The sequence below is a fragment of the Cryptotermes secundus genome, unplaced genomic scaffold, assembly GCF_002891405.2.
Source record: "Cryptotermes secundus unplaced genomic scaffold, Csec_1.0 scaffold174, whole genome shotgun sequence".
In the NCBI taxonomy this organism is placed as follows: Eukaryota; Metazoa; Arthropoda; class Insecta; order Blattodea; family Kalotermitidae; genus Cryptotermes; species Cryptotermes secundus.
In genome coordinates this window covers 915,647-931,397 of record NW_019734351.1, presented here as the reverse complement: position 1 = coordinate 931,397, position 15,751 = coordinate 915,647, and the positions used below count along the sequence as shown (strand labels likewise).

Here is a 15,751-nt window from a genome sequence, read left to right as displayed (position 1 = left end):
CTTTTTCAGGGCCAGCCAACTTTTGAACATCGACATTCCACACAGCTTCGTAGCTATTCTGTACATTCAATTTATACAATTGTTACAGTTTTACGTGGTTGTCTTTTAGAACATCGACAATCCTACAAGGGATTTCACTGTATTTTCATGTCATATTCATGCACATCCATGAGAGATTTATAACTATTGGTGAACTGTGTTTTATGCAGGCAAGGAGCATGACAAGGTGACTGCATTCATTGTTGAACGCTCATTTGGCGGTGTGACCTCTGGCCCACCTGAAAAGAAGATGGGGATCAAGGCTTCCAATACAGCTGAGGTTTACTATGAAGATGTCAAGATCCCCGTTGAAAACGTACTTGGAGGTGTTGGACAGGGCTTCAAAGTTTGTATCCATTCATATATTATAAATTTTATGTTTCTGGAAATAATTTAATTTACAATATTTAATTGGATTAAATTTTAAATTGAAGTAAATGATAATTTATCCAGAACTGTGAAATGAAAATTGAAATATATTTATATCATAAAGAAAAACACAAATTGTAATTCATGCTTGTAAGGAATACAATTTATTGTGTTTTTGGACATTATGCATCATCCTGTTTTTTTATTTAAAAAACACAGCATTTCAGAGACTGGTCTGTCTTCAGGTGAAACCCACTCAGTTGGACCCAATCAGTAGAGCTAGTCCCTCTCAGTGGACACCAGCACAGTGTCCAGCTTCTGTTAGGGCTGTGTTCATTAAAAATACAAAATGTGAATTATTTTCAAAATTTCACTCTTTTTATTCAAAATAGTCTCCTTCTGAATCAACACATAGCTGGAATCAATTGCAAAATTTTTGAAAACAGACACTGTACTTCTTTTGTGGAATTGCATTTAAAACTGCAGTAAATTCCCTTTAGATGTCCTGGATGGTGTCGTGACGGTCTCCTTTCATCGCAAGCTTAACTTTTGGGAACAACCAGAAATCTGCTGGAGCCAAATCTGGCGAATACTGAGGATGACCCCTTTCCTGGCCAAAAAATCACGCACGATCTTCGATTTGTGGGGTGGGGCATTGTCGTGGAGGAGCGACCAGGAACCTTGCTCTTGATATTCAGATCGAATTCAAAGAATTCTCACCCACAAACGATTGAGGACTCCGAGATAATAATCAGAATTCACTGTTTGACCTTCTGGCAGAAATTCCTTGTGAATGATTCATTTGGAATTGAAGAAAACAATTAGCAGTGCTTTTACTTGACTCTTTTCCATGCGCACTTACTTTGGTTTCGGCTTCTTTGGGCTCAACCACGCTGCACTCTGCCACTTTATGAGAGGCTCATATTGAACACACCATGTCTCATCACCAGTAACAATTGATTTTTTAAATTTTGTATCGCTTTGGGCCGACCATAACATGTCTTTGCAGTGTTCCACTCTGGAATGTTTTTCATCAATTGACAGCATGTGCGGTACAAACCGCGCACAGACCTTCCGTTTGCCCAAATCCTCGGTCAACATTTGATGCACAGTACTTTTTGGTATTCCCAAAAATCAATGTAATGTTTAAGTTTTATTTTTTGATCATTTACAAAATGTATGTAAAACTTTGTGAGACTGAGTGAAGAGACTAGTAGATTTTTAGTTGTGTGTCTGGCCCTGAGTTGTTTGTTTGGCTGCAGGTTGCAATGAACATACTTAACAATGGTCGTTTTGGAATGGCAGCATGTCTTGCTGGAACCATGCGTGCTGTAACACGAAAGGCTGTGGATCACGCTACCACTCGCCTACAGTTTGGACGCCGCATTGACTCATTTGGAACCATCCAAGAAAAGCTGGCACGAATGTCAACATTGCAGTATGTTACGGAATCAATGGCTTATATGATCAGTGGAAACATGGACAGTGGATCTACAGATTTTCATCTTGAGGCTGCCATTTCGAAGGTACTCGTGTTATGATGTTTTTCTGGCAGGTTTGGGCATTGTCACTTCTTAATCCATTCTCTGTTTGCGTAACCTTTAACGGACGAATGTTATATATATCTACAGCAAGCAGCACCACGCTATGGCCAAATGTTATATTTATATGAGGCAGGACACTGATCCCTTTGGGAGTGCTGACAGTATGATCTTGGGTTTGAAACAAAAACAAACCCATGCAAGGTCATGTCAGTGGTTCATTCATAACTCTGAACAATGAAATCGTTTATCATGGTACTGGTTTCTTTACCTTTAGATATGACTGTTTATGACCTGGTCAACCAAATGGAGCCCAGCTTTGTTTTGAGAACTGAGGAGTAAATATTCATCTCTGCTCCCAGATCAGTGCTTCCAGAGCTTTCAAAGAAGTGTGACATATTCAAGGATTGCTTTTCAGTAGCGAATTATCAGATAAGAAGTCAGTGTTGGATTGTCATATATTTCTTTATCAGTTAAAAAGTCAGTGTCAGACTCATATATTTGTTTATATATCATTTTTATTTTGTGTCTTGGAAGAGGTATAAACCTACTGAGCCAGTATTACTTTGTGAGTAAAAGGCATTTTCTCCACTGACTTTCGGTATCAGTGTCGGACTGGCACTCTTTTCGACTAGTATTGTAATTACTTTGCATCACTATTTTGCAAGTATTACTAACAGGTGAGTGTGTCACTTTGTCAATCAACATAATTTATTGATGTTTCTGGAAACCCCCCTCCACCAAGATGATTCTTCAATCATACAAGGCAAATATCACAATCAGTGGCATCTCTCAGGGAGGCCAAGGTTATATGGGGCCCAGCTGAGTTGACTATTCATAACACTGGCTAACCAAAAGGAAACAAAAGACGTATGTGTTTGCTAAATCAGAAAAGCAGGAACCTCATTTTCTATTGTAAAAAGTGCAATGTTGCGCTGTGTGTCGCGGACTGCTTCAAGAAGTGGCACATGCACGTCAGAGTGTGAGGTACTGTAAACTGTGAAGTGACGCAGTTCAAACTCGCATACAGCCTGAACAAAATATTATTGTATATAGTGTGATTATACAGAGGGGTCAAAGAAAATGTACTCACTCTTTGATTGTCAATATCTTTGGAACAAAATGACATGTAGTTACAATTCTTGCGCCAAGAGAGAGAGAGTCATTGTATGTGTTCGAAGTGACCACCATCAGCAGCTAAAGATCGTCGATGCCGCCAAACTGCTGAGCGAACTACAGCTCTCAGTGTGTCCTGTGTGATGGCTGCACACAACGCTTTGATGGTTTCTCGTAGCGCGTTCAGTGTAGCTGGCTTTTGTCGATAAACTTCATCCTTCAAAGTTCTCCATAGGTAGAAGTTGAGAGGTGTTAGGTCTGGAGACCATGGTGGGTACCCAATAGCACCTCTTTGACCTGTCCATCATCCAGGTAGAGTGTCGTCCAAGTACGCCCTGACATCTCGATGGTAGTGAGGTGGAGCAACATCTTGTTGTAGGTAAAATCTCTCACCTCCAAACAACTCTCGAATGGCAGGGAAAATCGATGTCTGAAGCATGTCGAGATACAACTGACCAGTTACGGTACCTTCATAGAAGAAAGGACCAATCAGACTGTGCAATGACAGACCACACCACACATTAACACCCGGTAGATTCACTTCCTTGCCCACATGATTGTGTGGATTTACAGGAGCTCAATACACACAATTGTGGTGGTTAACAGTACCATTCATTTTGAATTGCGCCTTGTCAGACCAGATAACTTTCCCTGCAAACTCCTCATCCTCGCAAACCATGCCGTCAAACCACTCGCACTATTCAAGCCTTCGATCCAAGTCATCCTCGTTCATAATGTGCAGCAGTCTTGGAATGTACACTTTCCACTCTGCAGCCTTCAGAATTCGCCATACACTTGGTCGGCTTACCCCACTTTCGCGTGCACACTGATTCACAGATTTTTGCAGTGATCGTGTAAAATGTTGCAACACCACAGCACTGGAAGCTGGACTTGTTACTATCCGTGGTCGCCCAGATCTTTGCTTATGCATATCATGAACAGTACTGTCGGCTTCAAATTTATCCCGAATACGGGCAATTGTTCAACGTGTTGGTGGCTGAGTTCCAAACTCATTCTGCCATTGTCGTTGTAACTCTTTAATGTTTTCATACTTCCACTGCCACTTCAGTACAGCCTTGTGTTGCTCAAAGAACAACCTTTCAGCCATTGTTGCTGCTGTCTTCTGCTCGCAGCGCACACACGGCATGACACTCACATGACCTTCGCCATCTGTTGAGAAAACATTACACTACACTACCATGCAGAATTGTAACTACATGTCATTTTGTTCCAAAGATATTGACTATCAAAGCGTGAGTAGATTTTTTGGACCCCCCTGTATTTACAATATCACCAAGTCTCAAGGTTGAAAAAAAGAACTACAGGTAAGTCCTCTGGAATTTCATAACATAATAAAGATTATATTTTGAATTTCATGACAAAATAATCACAGTTAATTTTCGTTTGTAAAAATTGCTCTTTTCTGTATATGTAGAAAATTTTATTGTCTCTCGGGTTGTTTTTATTTCGAATTTCTGTGTTGCATAGAACGGAAAATATATAGTTTCTTCTGAAAGTTTGCAGTGTTAAAGACTTAGGGCAATTTAAATTCTGGCTGCAGAGGGCTGCCGGCAATGACCATTTGTCATAAGAGAAAGGGCATGCCAGGGATTGATGAACTTGAAATTTAAGGAATGGTACGTAACATATAAGCTGAAAGGGGGTATCAATGCTGCTTGCTGGAATGAGAGAGAAGTGTGTCTTCTCATCAGCATTTACCATCCCTTAGCATCAGGTCATCATGTGAATGAAGAAACAAAGGCATCAAAACCTATGTACACTTAAAGATAAAAATAAGAACTTTGGTTTTGTGAATATGAATGACAATAGCTGACAGCTACAGTGTTTCCCAGAAAACATGGACATAGATGCAAGAAACTCTTCTTCTGTTAAATCACTCTCCTGTCCTGAGTCTCTTTCTAATTAATAGAATATAATGGGCGAAATTCATCTAGAAAGTGTTTTGGGAATGATTTATGTGAGGTATGTTTCATTCTGTAGAAGGCATCAGCCAAAGTTATTTGACATCAGGTCATGATTGACCATTAACACAAGTAGTTTGCATCTCTCTTATTGATTGAAAACCTTCAGATTGCTCAGTTTCCAAGGTTTGCTCTTGAAGATGCTGCCTATATGTGGGTAAAGAGAAAGTCTCAAGATTAGTTTACCACTGTGAAGACAGTTACGATGAACCATTTTTGGTTGAGTGTTATGTGTGGAGCAACTAGCTATTCCTTTTTCCATGGCGTGATGTATCATTTTCCTTCTTTCACTCCTGATACATCACACACCACCTAATGCTTTTTTCCTTATCATGAGTTCTTTTCACTTCTTCATCTCCTTCCTCTAATATCCCTTGTTTCTGGGTTGGTTGTTGGCCTGGAGTGATGCCTTTTTTCACCTAGATGTCAGGGCTGTCAAATCATTCTAAATTCTGTTTTGACTTGCTCCAAAATTCCCTTTCCTGCAGGCATGTGACCAGATTCTGTGAGGGGCTCATGCCTGTGTGTGTGTGTTTGTGGGTGTGGTTTATGGGTGAATAATTCTTTTTCACAGTTTCAGCAAGGTATGTTTTTGGTTGTTAATTGTGTATATTTTTCTGTTTTATTGTTTAAAGATTACATGCTGTGTGAACAGTTACAGTCCATTGTCTGTTTTTGACTTGATTTATTTGTATGTAAGCCAAAGTTACACTGCACCCTGTTGTGTTGGGGCAGTGTTTAAGTGGGCAGGTTTGTAAGTGCAGTACAATCTCGGTAATCCAGCTGTGTGCTAGTCCGACATGTGCAGTAATCTAGCATCAGGTGCCAGATAGGCGTCTGTGACCTTGTGCAGGTTTCTACAGGCAGCAGAGGCTGACTTATGTTCAGTCAAGCTTGACAAACTGATTTATGTAGACCCTCACTAGTACCCAGTGTTTCAGTTCCCCAGTACCGTACATTGCTGTACAGTACTTTTCATACAGCAGTGGACTAATGTGTGCTGAAGATGTCCAGTTCTGACAAACATAAACATAAAACTTCAAGTGCTAAATTGGAAATAATTAAGAAACTTGACAAAGGTGAAAAACTTGTTAATTTGTTCCGACTTTTTCCAGTAATGCATCATTTTTGGTAATTTGGCAGTACCTTGGTCCCATGTATGCTGGATTACCAAGATTGTACTGTAACTGCATTCTCTTGATGAGCATTTTGCACAGCATTCCATAACAGTGTGGAATTTCTTCACAGTCGAATGACTGTCACCTGGTTAGGAAAACCCTGTACTCTGAAGTTCATAAGTGACTGTAACTTCAGTTTTAAATGAAAGATGCTTGTGTTTGCAGGTGTTTGCTTCAGAGGCAGCGTGGACAGTGACAGATGAAGCCATTCAGATTCTTGGTGGCATGGGTTTTATGAAGGAATGTGGTCTTGAGAGGGTCATGCGTGATCTTAGGATCTTCAGAATTTTCGAGGGAACCAATGACATCTTGCGGCTCTTTGTAGCCCTTACAGGTTCTGTACATAGCAAACATCAGGATAACAAAATATCTTTAATACTGACTTTACTCAAATACATGTGAGGCATCTGGAAAACAAGGATTGTTTACTATTTGGATCCTTAGAAAGTACTGCACTGGAGTCAGTATTTTTGTATTGCCTATAGTACTCTGCAAGTATTGATTTTAGGGTGTGATATGCTGTTTTGTAGCTTTTTCTTTCTTTCATTTCAAAGTCAAGAATGTGTGCTTACTGATAGCTCCAATCCCTAAAACCAATGGGGCAGTGTGCAGTGCTGGCAGTGAGAAGCATCTGAATGTTGAAGCTTCAGTGTATAGTGTCACATCCAAATTTATTTGTGTGAGAGCAAGAAAGTGAAATGCTGATGTATAAATCATGGTAACTGATGAAAGGAGAGGTTGTGTAGTATCACAGATATTGAAAGGGGTGCATTGCAGCTATAGCATGAACTTGAAATTAATGGTTGTGAAGCTTATGGGTGAAATGAATGGTCATGCTGTAACATGAATATTTGGTAATACTCATGTAAATGTCTGATGCCAGGGGAAAATGAAAGAACAATCAAAGTATGCTGATTCCACATAAGAAACAAACAAGGGTGGCAGAAAAAAAAAGGTTAAGATTTTCTAATTCAGTGGATAAAGGGAGTATGGGACACATGACAAGGTGCTCTTCTACTGAAGAAGGAAATGTGTATCTTAGACGCTTTTCAGGTGTATGTAACGGACAGGGTAAAATCCAGTAATTCTCTAGTGATCACACCTGGAGGCATGACCTCTCATCTTCACCTTCTTGGTATGGTCATTAATAAGCCATTCAAGGATCATCTGTGTCACCTCTGTGGGAAATGGTTGCTGTCTGGTAGCTACCCACTAACTCTAGCAGAGAAAATAAAGAAACCCTCTTAAGGCATTCATTTGGAGTGGATGAATGGATGAAGACTCCATGAGAAAGCATCTTGCTTGTCATTTGTCCATTGGTTCCAGAAGTGCTGCTTATCAGACAGCCTCGGTGGAACACAAGTTGGCATCCTGCTGGAGGAAGAGGACTGTTCATTAAAAGAAAGTGGCGGTGACTGTTAGACTGGACTTATTTATGCAATATGACTCTTTATCTCTTTTCTTTTAATTGAGTTTCTTCCATGCTACTTACTTTAACTTTGTTCCTTTGTATGTTAGAACAATAGTATTTACACAAATACTGCAACATGCGTGCATTAAACTCTCAAAAGTAGACCCTTAGTTAAATGCCAAACTGGTCAGTTCTGATGTTGATATAAATGTTTTTTTTCCCCCTATTAGAGGAGTTTGTCTGATATTCAGGTTCATCTTATATTTGAGTAAATATGGTATTCTGTCTGGCTTCTTTCACAAATTCAGCTCACTCCATAATATAGGGTCATGCTTGTTAAGCCGATACTTACTCAAATGGGCAACAAATATCCTGCTTTTATAAAACCCAAAGGTTCATGACTGTTCACAATAATCCACCATTGGACCCTGTGCTTAATAATTTTAATCCAATCTATACCTGCACACCCTCTAAGCTTTATTTTAATAGTAGATTCCCATCTACACCTAGGGCTCCCAAGTGATCTCATCTTGTTTTATAATTGTAAGATATATAATTTGTATGTACAAAACACAGATTTTCAGATGTTTCAGTTTACTTGTCCTCTTTTCTTCTAATGGCATCAAGCTCCCAGCTTTCCAGTCTTTGTTGTTTATGTGTCCAACCTTTTATTTTCAGTATTCCTGGAAATTAACATTATAATTCAGTTCAGTAACATTTTGTTTTGTTTTTAAGATAAGGCATATTCAGTTTCAGATAGTTAATGTTTCTGTATTCTTGAAAACCATGTATGATTCATGTGGCAGAAACTTTCAGTTTATTAAGAGGGTTTTGATAAATGTATGTTTCTTCAGAATCTAAATGAGTTATTAGTATTAATCTGTTAACATTTAGAATTCATTTGCTGATTGAACTGTGTTCTTTTGTAGGAATACAGTTTGCTGGAGCACATTTAAGAGAGCTTCAGAAAGCATTCAAGAACCCAGCAGCAAACCTAGGACTGATTTTTGGGGAGGCAACAAAGCGAGCCATTCGATCAGTTGGTCTTAGCAGTCCTCCTTCCTTGTCACAACATGTGCATCCAAATCTTGTGCCTGCAGCTGCCCTTGCTGCCAAGGCAGGTGTCTAGTTTCTTTTTAGTAGCTGGGGAATTTGAATTGCAATGCCAGAACAGACTGATATAGCAAGAGTGGACATGCAGTTTCCAGATGTGTACTTTCAAATTTTTCATGAATGTACATGGAGGCTTGAGGCGCTGTAGATATCTATATCTGCTGATGTCTCCCAGTCATGACGATATGCAATGCAGTTGATATGTTCCATGGTGCATGTACCAAAGATATTTCTTGAGTCAGTTCGCTGCATTTTAGCATTTTCTACAGTCATGATGTCAGTATTACGTTGTACTACAAATGATATCACAAATTATATTCTGTGGCAAGATAATGTAATGAGGTCTTCCGCAGTGTGCAGCTACCATTTCTGCTCCCAGACTATAGATGGGGTTTGGATTGGTAATCGGATTTATTCTACTCAACACCCAACTTGTGACTACACTTGACATATCATTGTCACACACACACAAACACACACATTGTTCACAGTCATGTATTCACTAGCTGTTGCTTGGTAGTGGCTTCCAATGGTGGATGTTCCCCTTCTTCTGGGTTCCTGAATAGTCCATGGCCTCAACTACCATCTTCTAACAGCAATAGCTTACAACATTTGAATGCCAGCCTTTTTCTAGCTAAGTTACCACTCACCAACCAACTTGACTCAACCCACTCAACTGACTGACTTGTCGTGCTTATAACATCTCAGCATGGACCGTATAGATGACACTGCTCCTTTGTTGCAGTACAGTTGTTGCCATGGAATTGTTGCGTATATGTCTGTTGGCATAGCTGTTAGAAATGGCTGTTGTATAGTTCCTTATTTTTTGGTAATTTTTAATTTAAGATATAAAAAATTCTGATTTCAGATTATACCTTTCCTTCATTCATTATTACTCCACAGAAGCTTTATTTTTATGCTTATATTTATATTTAATGCTTGTAATCTGCTTACATTATAAATTAATTACATTATATTCCTAGTCCATGTCCAAGTTTCTATCTGTATGCCAAAAGAACAAATTGTATGATTTATACAAAGCTTCACCATTGAGCTCAACACCAAACCCACTCAATGCAGTTAACATCTTTATATGTCAGTGTGTCATTGCCTTTATAATTATTCTGTACTTTGATCTACTATTTTTTATTTATTTGAAAGTGATGTTATTAATTTGTTCTGCAGAGTATTGAATCTTTTGGCCAGGCAGTTGAGGCTACACTACTCAAGTATGGACGTGGTGTTGTGGAAGAGCAGTTTGTGTTAAATAGGCTTGCCAATGCAGCCATTGACACCTACACGATGGCTGTAGTTCTCTCTCGAGCCACCATGGCACTACAGAGTGGGTTACCCTCTGCACATATCCAAGAACTCATGACCAAAGTTTGGTGCAGTGAGGTGAGGATTTGGCATCTCATCTGTGTTGTTGTTATTAATTATTATTATTATTATTATTATTATTATCATCATCATCATCATCATCATCGTTGTTGTTGTTGATGACTGAGGGGTCAGAGTTCAAGTCCCGGTGGGGCCAAGAGTTTTCTCTTCTCCAAGTTGTCCAGACTGGCTCTGGGGTCCACCCAACCTTTTATCCAATGGGTACTGGGGGGGTAAAGTGGCAGGGCGTGAAGCTGACCACTCACCTTCAACTAGTGCCAAGGTCAAGAAAATGTGGATTTATACATCCACTCCCCCATACATTTTCATGGCATAGTGGTTAATTAGTTAAGCACAGGGAAAACTTTACTTTTTATTATTTACTGCAATTGGGTGTTCACCCAGTGGCAGTTCACATAGGACAAAACAAAGTACACACAATGCAAACATATACAGTAACTAGGAGTACACTTAAACAAGAGAACTTCACATCATTTCAGTTTTCATCCAGTCCCCACTTAAAGCCTCTTTGCTTGTAACTGCTTCCCTGACCCTTTCGAAAAGTGTTTAATTTACAGGGAAAAAATGCCAGTATGCCTGCAGGTAAACGGTTCCAATCTTTTATAGTCCTATTTACCAACATATGTTCTTTGTTTCCTACTCCTAATTTTCCTACCATGATCATTCCTACTCAGGTAACATGGTTTTGGCAAGCTATCCCCTATTACTTTCCAAGCTAGTATCCTGGTGTATGCCTTGTGAAGGGCACACAATTGGGCTAGCATTCTACACTGTGCCAAAGTTTCCCAACCTGATTCATTTGTATGATTTGCAAATTTAGGCACTCTTCTTAGTATCCTATTTAAAGCACTTACCTGCCCTTCTCTGTATGGGTCCCAACATACCACACCATATTCAAGTATCATTCTCACTATTGATGCATAAGCTAGAAGTTTTTAGTCATTTCCCTGTTTGAGTACATGCATAACTAAATGAAGGGCCTTCCATGCTTTACATAGTGTATAGTTTACATGAGCTGCCCAACTTACATCACTGCTTATGATTATTCGTAGGTACTTAAGGCTATTTGCCACCAGAATTAATTGATCCCAAAAATAATAAGTCAATTACTCCTTCACCCTAGCTCTCGTGAAACTTACCACTTTACTCTTATCTGGATTTATCTTCATCTCATTTTCTACTGCCCATTCCCCTAATCTTTTCAGATCTGTCTGAAACTTGCCAATGTAACTACGTACTATCCAATATTTTCCTATATAGCATGCAGTCATCTGCAGATATCTATATATTTGAGTCAGTCTCTCTCCAAATATCGTTAACATAAGCTAGGAATAGTAGCAGACCTAATGCTCTCCTTTGAGACACTCCCTGCATCACTCTGACTTCAGATAGGTGCTCGTCTACTCTTAACTCTCTATGAGCGTCCTAAGAGAAATTCCTTTATCCATACAACTACCCTCAAGTCCACTCCATTTTTTGATATTTTTGTAAATAACCTATCATGTGGGACTAAATGGAAGGCCTTTGAAAAATCTATTATTATTGCATCTGTCCTGGCCCCCTCACCCAAGGAACCAGCAGTATCCTGACAAATTGTGACTAATTGACTTTCATATGAATACCCTGGTCTGAAGCAATGTTGTCTCTTGTGTAACCACTCACTCCTTTCCCAAATTTCCCTTAGATACCCTGCTATAACATGCTCCATTTGTTTGCAAACCACTGATGTTAAACTGACCGGTCTACAGTCTCCAATTACTGTTCAATTTCCCTCTTTGTAAATAGGGACCACTATACTTTTTCCAGTCCCTGGGATAATCTATTGATTGCTATGTCCAGCATTCTCGCAAGGTATGGAATTATGGCTTCCCCACCCAACTTTAAAATTTCCTCAAGAATACCATCTGGTCCAACAGATTTTTTCTCCCAGTTGCTGATAATCACTGCATTATAATGTTTATACTAATATTGAAGGGTTTAACTGAATCTGTTGATTGGATTTGCAGATTATTTTGTTTGCAACTGAATACAGGTGCATAATAAGAATTTAAGATGTCAGCTTTTTCCATTGGATCTGTGATGAGATTGTCATTATAGCCTTTGATTACTGGAATATTTTCTCTATTTCCTTTGGGTCTCTTTAACATACTTGAAGAACTCCACCCCGCATTTACCTTCATTTTGTAAGACTGAACATAAGAAGGTGTCTTGAGACTTCCTTTTTGCTACCAGTAACTCCTTAGGTAAACATTTCAGCTCCTCTTGGTAATCCCCTCCAAATTTCCTCTTATTGTACACCCTACTCACCATTACCTTTAACCATTTAACTTCTCTGTTATAGTAAGTACTCTGGATCCATATTTTTACTCAGAATTTTATGAGGCACAGAACGTTCAATATCCTTGAAAACTTGTGTCTTTATAAGGTTTGAGGTTTTCACGGCAGTGACTATCTTCTGGGATGTGGTGCCGTGTAGATATGGTGTTAACCAACGTTTCAGAGGAACATATCACCGCCATCTTCAGGGTAGAAGGAAAATAAGAAAATCCACAAGCAAAGAAACAGTGAGAGAAGCTGCAAGCAGACTAATATCGGACATTAGTCTGCTTGCGCCACATGTCTTTATAACTTTTCCATTTCTAGTCCATAAGGTAAACTTTTCCCGAAGAGGGTTTATAACCCTAAAACGTCTGTCTTATGGTAAAATTCGACTATCCTTTCCATTCCTTTTCATCCCATTCTACTTCTAACATTACACCATGATCATTGATTCCAGGTACAGTGTTACAAGAGGTAAACAAATATCAGGTCTGAGGAGGTAAATGTCCAGCAAAATAGTAGTTGATGTACCTTGTCCTATTTTTGTTACTGTAGCTTTGTTCCAAACACTTACTGTTTGTTGTTCCTGTTGGCCAAGAATTTAAACTTTAAATGAGTGTGAACTTTTAAATGTGCACATGAGAGTGCCTCCCTAACACTGCCTCCAAGCTCAGGAATGATTTTGGTTTTGTGGATTGCTCTTGAAGCGTGAAGAATGAGTGAGGTCCTAGGCATCACTCATAATATTAAGAGGAAGAGTGGGATGCAAGTCATTACTCTAAATGTTAGGAGAAAGAGTGGGGTCTTATGGTTCGCTGTTAATGCTTTGAGAGAGAGTGGGATTTTAGGTGTCACTCTGAATGTTAGGAGATAGAGAGAAAGGGGTCCTATAAAGGTAAAAAGGTAAAGTTGCCCCTGTGCTTAACTAATTAAGCACTATACCCTGAAGGCATAAGGGGGAATGGAGATATAGATCCACATTTTCTTGACCTCGGCACTATCTGGAGGTCAGTGGTCAGCTTCATGCCCCGGCCGGTTTACACCTGCGGAAGAAGTCCCTGGTAGCCATTAGGTAGGAGGTTGGGTGGAATCTGGATGATGTGGAGAAGAAATTCTTGACCCTACCAGGACTCAAACTCCGACCCCTCGGTTGTCTGGCCTGTAGACAGTCACTTTACTGACTATGCTATCCCAGCTCCTAGGGGGTCCTATGCACCACTCTAAATGTCGTGAGAGTGAGTGTGATCCTAGGAATTACTCACGATGTTGGGAGAAAGGGTGGGGTCTCAGGTATCACTTCAATTTTTTTTTTTTTAATTTTCTTAGTGGAGGGTGGATTCCAACTGGGTCCACTCAGCACAGCAGCCACTGATTGACCTAGTGTAGCCTGCCCTGGATGATTATGATGATGGAGAATTTGGTGGAATGAAGATTGGCAGGGGAAACCGAAGTACTCAGAGAAAACCCACCCCAGTGCCACTTTGTCCACCACAAATCCCACTTGACCAGACCTGGGATTCAACCCGGGCTGCTGCGATGGGAAGCCAGCGACTAACCGCTTGAGCTATGACGCAGCCCTCAGCTAATCACTTAACTGTTGAAAGAGACGTATTACTCTTAATGTTACGAGAAAGAGTGGTGTTTTAGGCAACATTCTGTAAATGTTATGGGGAGAGTTGGGCCCTAGGCATAAATCAGAATGTTAAGAGAGATGATGCTTGCCCTGATTCATGAATCATATACATGTAATGCATGTTCAGGGGTGACATATCTGCGTCCTTGGCACAGCAGCAATGCTTGTGATTTGTATTCTGCAGAAGCTGGGTTTGAATCTTAGGGTTGTTACTGGCAGTCCTGAGTAAGGATTTTCATGGTTTTACTTGGTCTGTTCAGATGAATAGTATGATAATATCCTGTAATAGGCCTTGAGAACTGCCCATCCCATCTTCTGTCTACTCATTTCATGCTCAATATCCTCTGCAATTGATACAGTATTATTAAGTTACATGTCTTCAGACCAAGTGAACTAGGAGGGGTAATGCTTGAAATAGATGTGACTGCTTTCTTCCTCATCCTTTTCATTTTAGTACATATCATTAAGTCATCTCTTTCAATGCTGAATAGCATCTGCAGTTGATACATTATAATTAAATTACTTAGTAATTAATCCCACCCATACATACAGAAGGGGTGAGACTAATATGAAGTCATATACTGTTACAGGCATCTGGACGTGTGGCTGAGAACTTGGGAGCAATTCGATCTAGTCAAACACTTGAGAACTTCTCAAATCTTAGTGCCATTGCGAAAAATGTTTGTGAGAATGGAGGCCTTATTCACATTAATCCACTGAACTTTTAATGTGATGATCTTGTGTTAACAAGGTAAGGGGACTGTGCGCATAATGATGTGACTCTCGCAATACATGCTCTGTTTGGTTTTGCTGGATAAGAATGGGAATGGAATTGTAATTCCATGTCATTATCTGTCATCACCACAGCCATTTAGCTGTAAAAACACACTGAGAAGCCGAGAGATGCCTTGAAAAATGAAAATTACTTGGATATTACATATATTGTTGTTTTATACTCTGTACTTTAAAAATTCACTTGTTGCTGGCCTAGAAGCTGGGTGTTCAGAGCTATCTCATGGGTACAACTGAAAAAATTAGGCATAGGATTATCTTGACTATTTTGTACCCATTAAAATTTGGTAAAATTTTATTCTTTACATCATCTGAGACAGTGTTCAGTGTCTCATTTTGAAAGAAAAATTAATGTTGTCACATGCATCTCCTACAAAGAGCCATATTTTGCTAGTAGAACAGCCTGTGTATGCTTGAAAATTTTATTATATCTGATGAATTTTAAGTTTCTACAGTGAGTTACTTCAGATGAGGGAAATTTCTTGTCTGCTGGGTACCAAATCATCAACAGCTGTTAAATGTGTTGAGATGTAATAAAGTAACGAAGTCTGTAATGTCTCAACACATATACCTAGCTTGTAGTGGGGTCAGTGACTGTGCCAAGATAACTGTTATGCAAGCAGCCTATTGATTAATGAAGTTATTGGATTGTAAATATTCCATGAATCTGGATACACAGCTGTATAAAGATTTGTATAAAACAGTACGTGCTGGTTTGCAGTTTTTGCACAGTAGCATTTTGTATATGAATAAAACTGTGGTGGATTTGGTAAGTTTACTTATAGCTTGTTCCGGAGTATATGTTTGTATAAACACTGTAACCATGTCTTATATGAGTTGAAATAGTTTTCTTTTTT

The 15,751-nt window shown here is 39.4% G+C and overlaps 1 protein-coding gene across 1 annotated transcript in view; it reads left to right on the top strand.

The window, feature by feature from the left end:
• The window catches only part of LOC111868786 (very long-chain specific acyl-CoA dehydrogenase, mitochondrial), a 41,133-nt gene extending 25,461 nt beyond the window's left edge, over positions 1–15,672 (top strand). Inside the window, exons 6-11 of the mRNA XM_023859758.2 lie at positions 210–385; positions 1,671–1,934; positions 6,391–6,559; positions 8,566–8,753; positions 9,935–10,147; positions 14,693–15,672. Coding sequence (XP_023715526.1) covers positions 210–385; positions 1,671–1,934; positions 6,391–6,559; positions 8,566–8,753; positions 9,935–10,147; positions 14,693–14,830 — 1,148 coding nt within the window. The 3' untranslated portion in view covers positions 14,831–15,672. The remainder of the gene's footprint in view (positions 1–209; positions 386–1,670; positions 1,935–6,390; positions 6,560–8,565; positions 8,754–9,934; positions 10,148–14,692) is intronic.
• Positions 15,673–15,751: the final 79 nt, after the last annotated feature.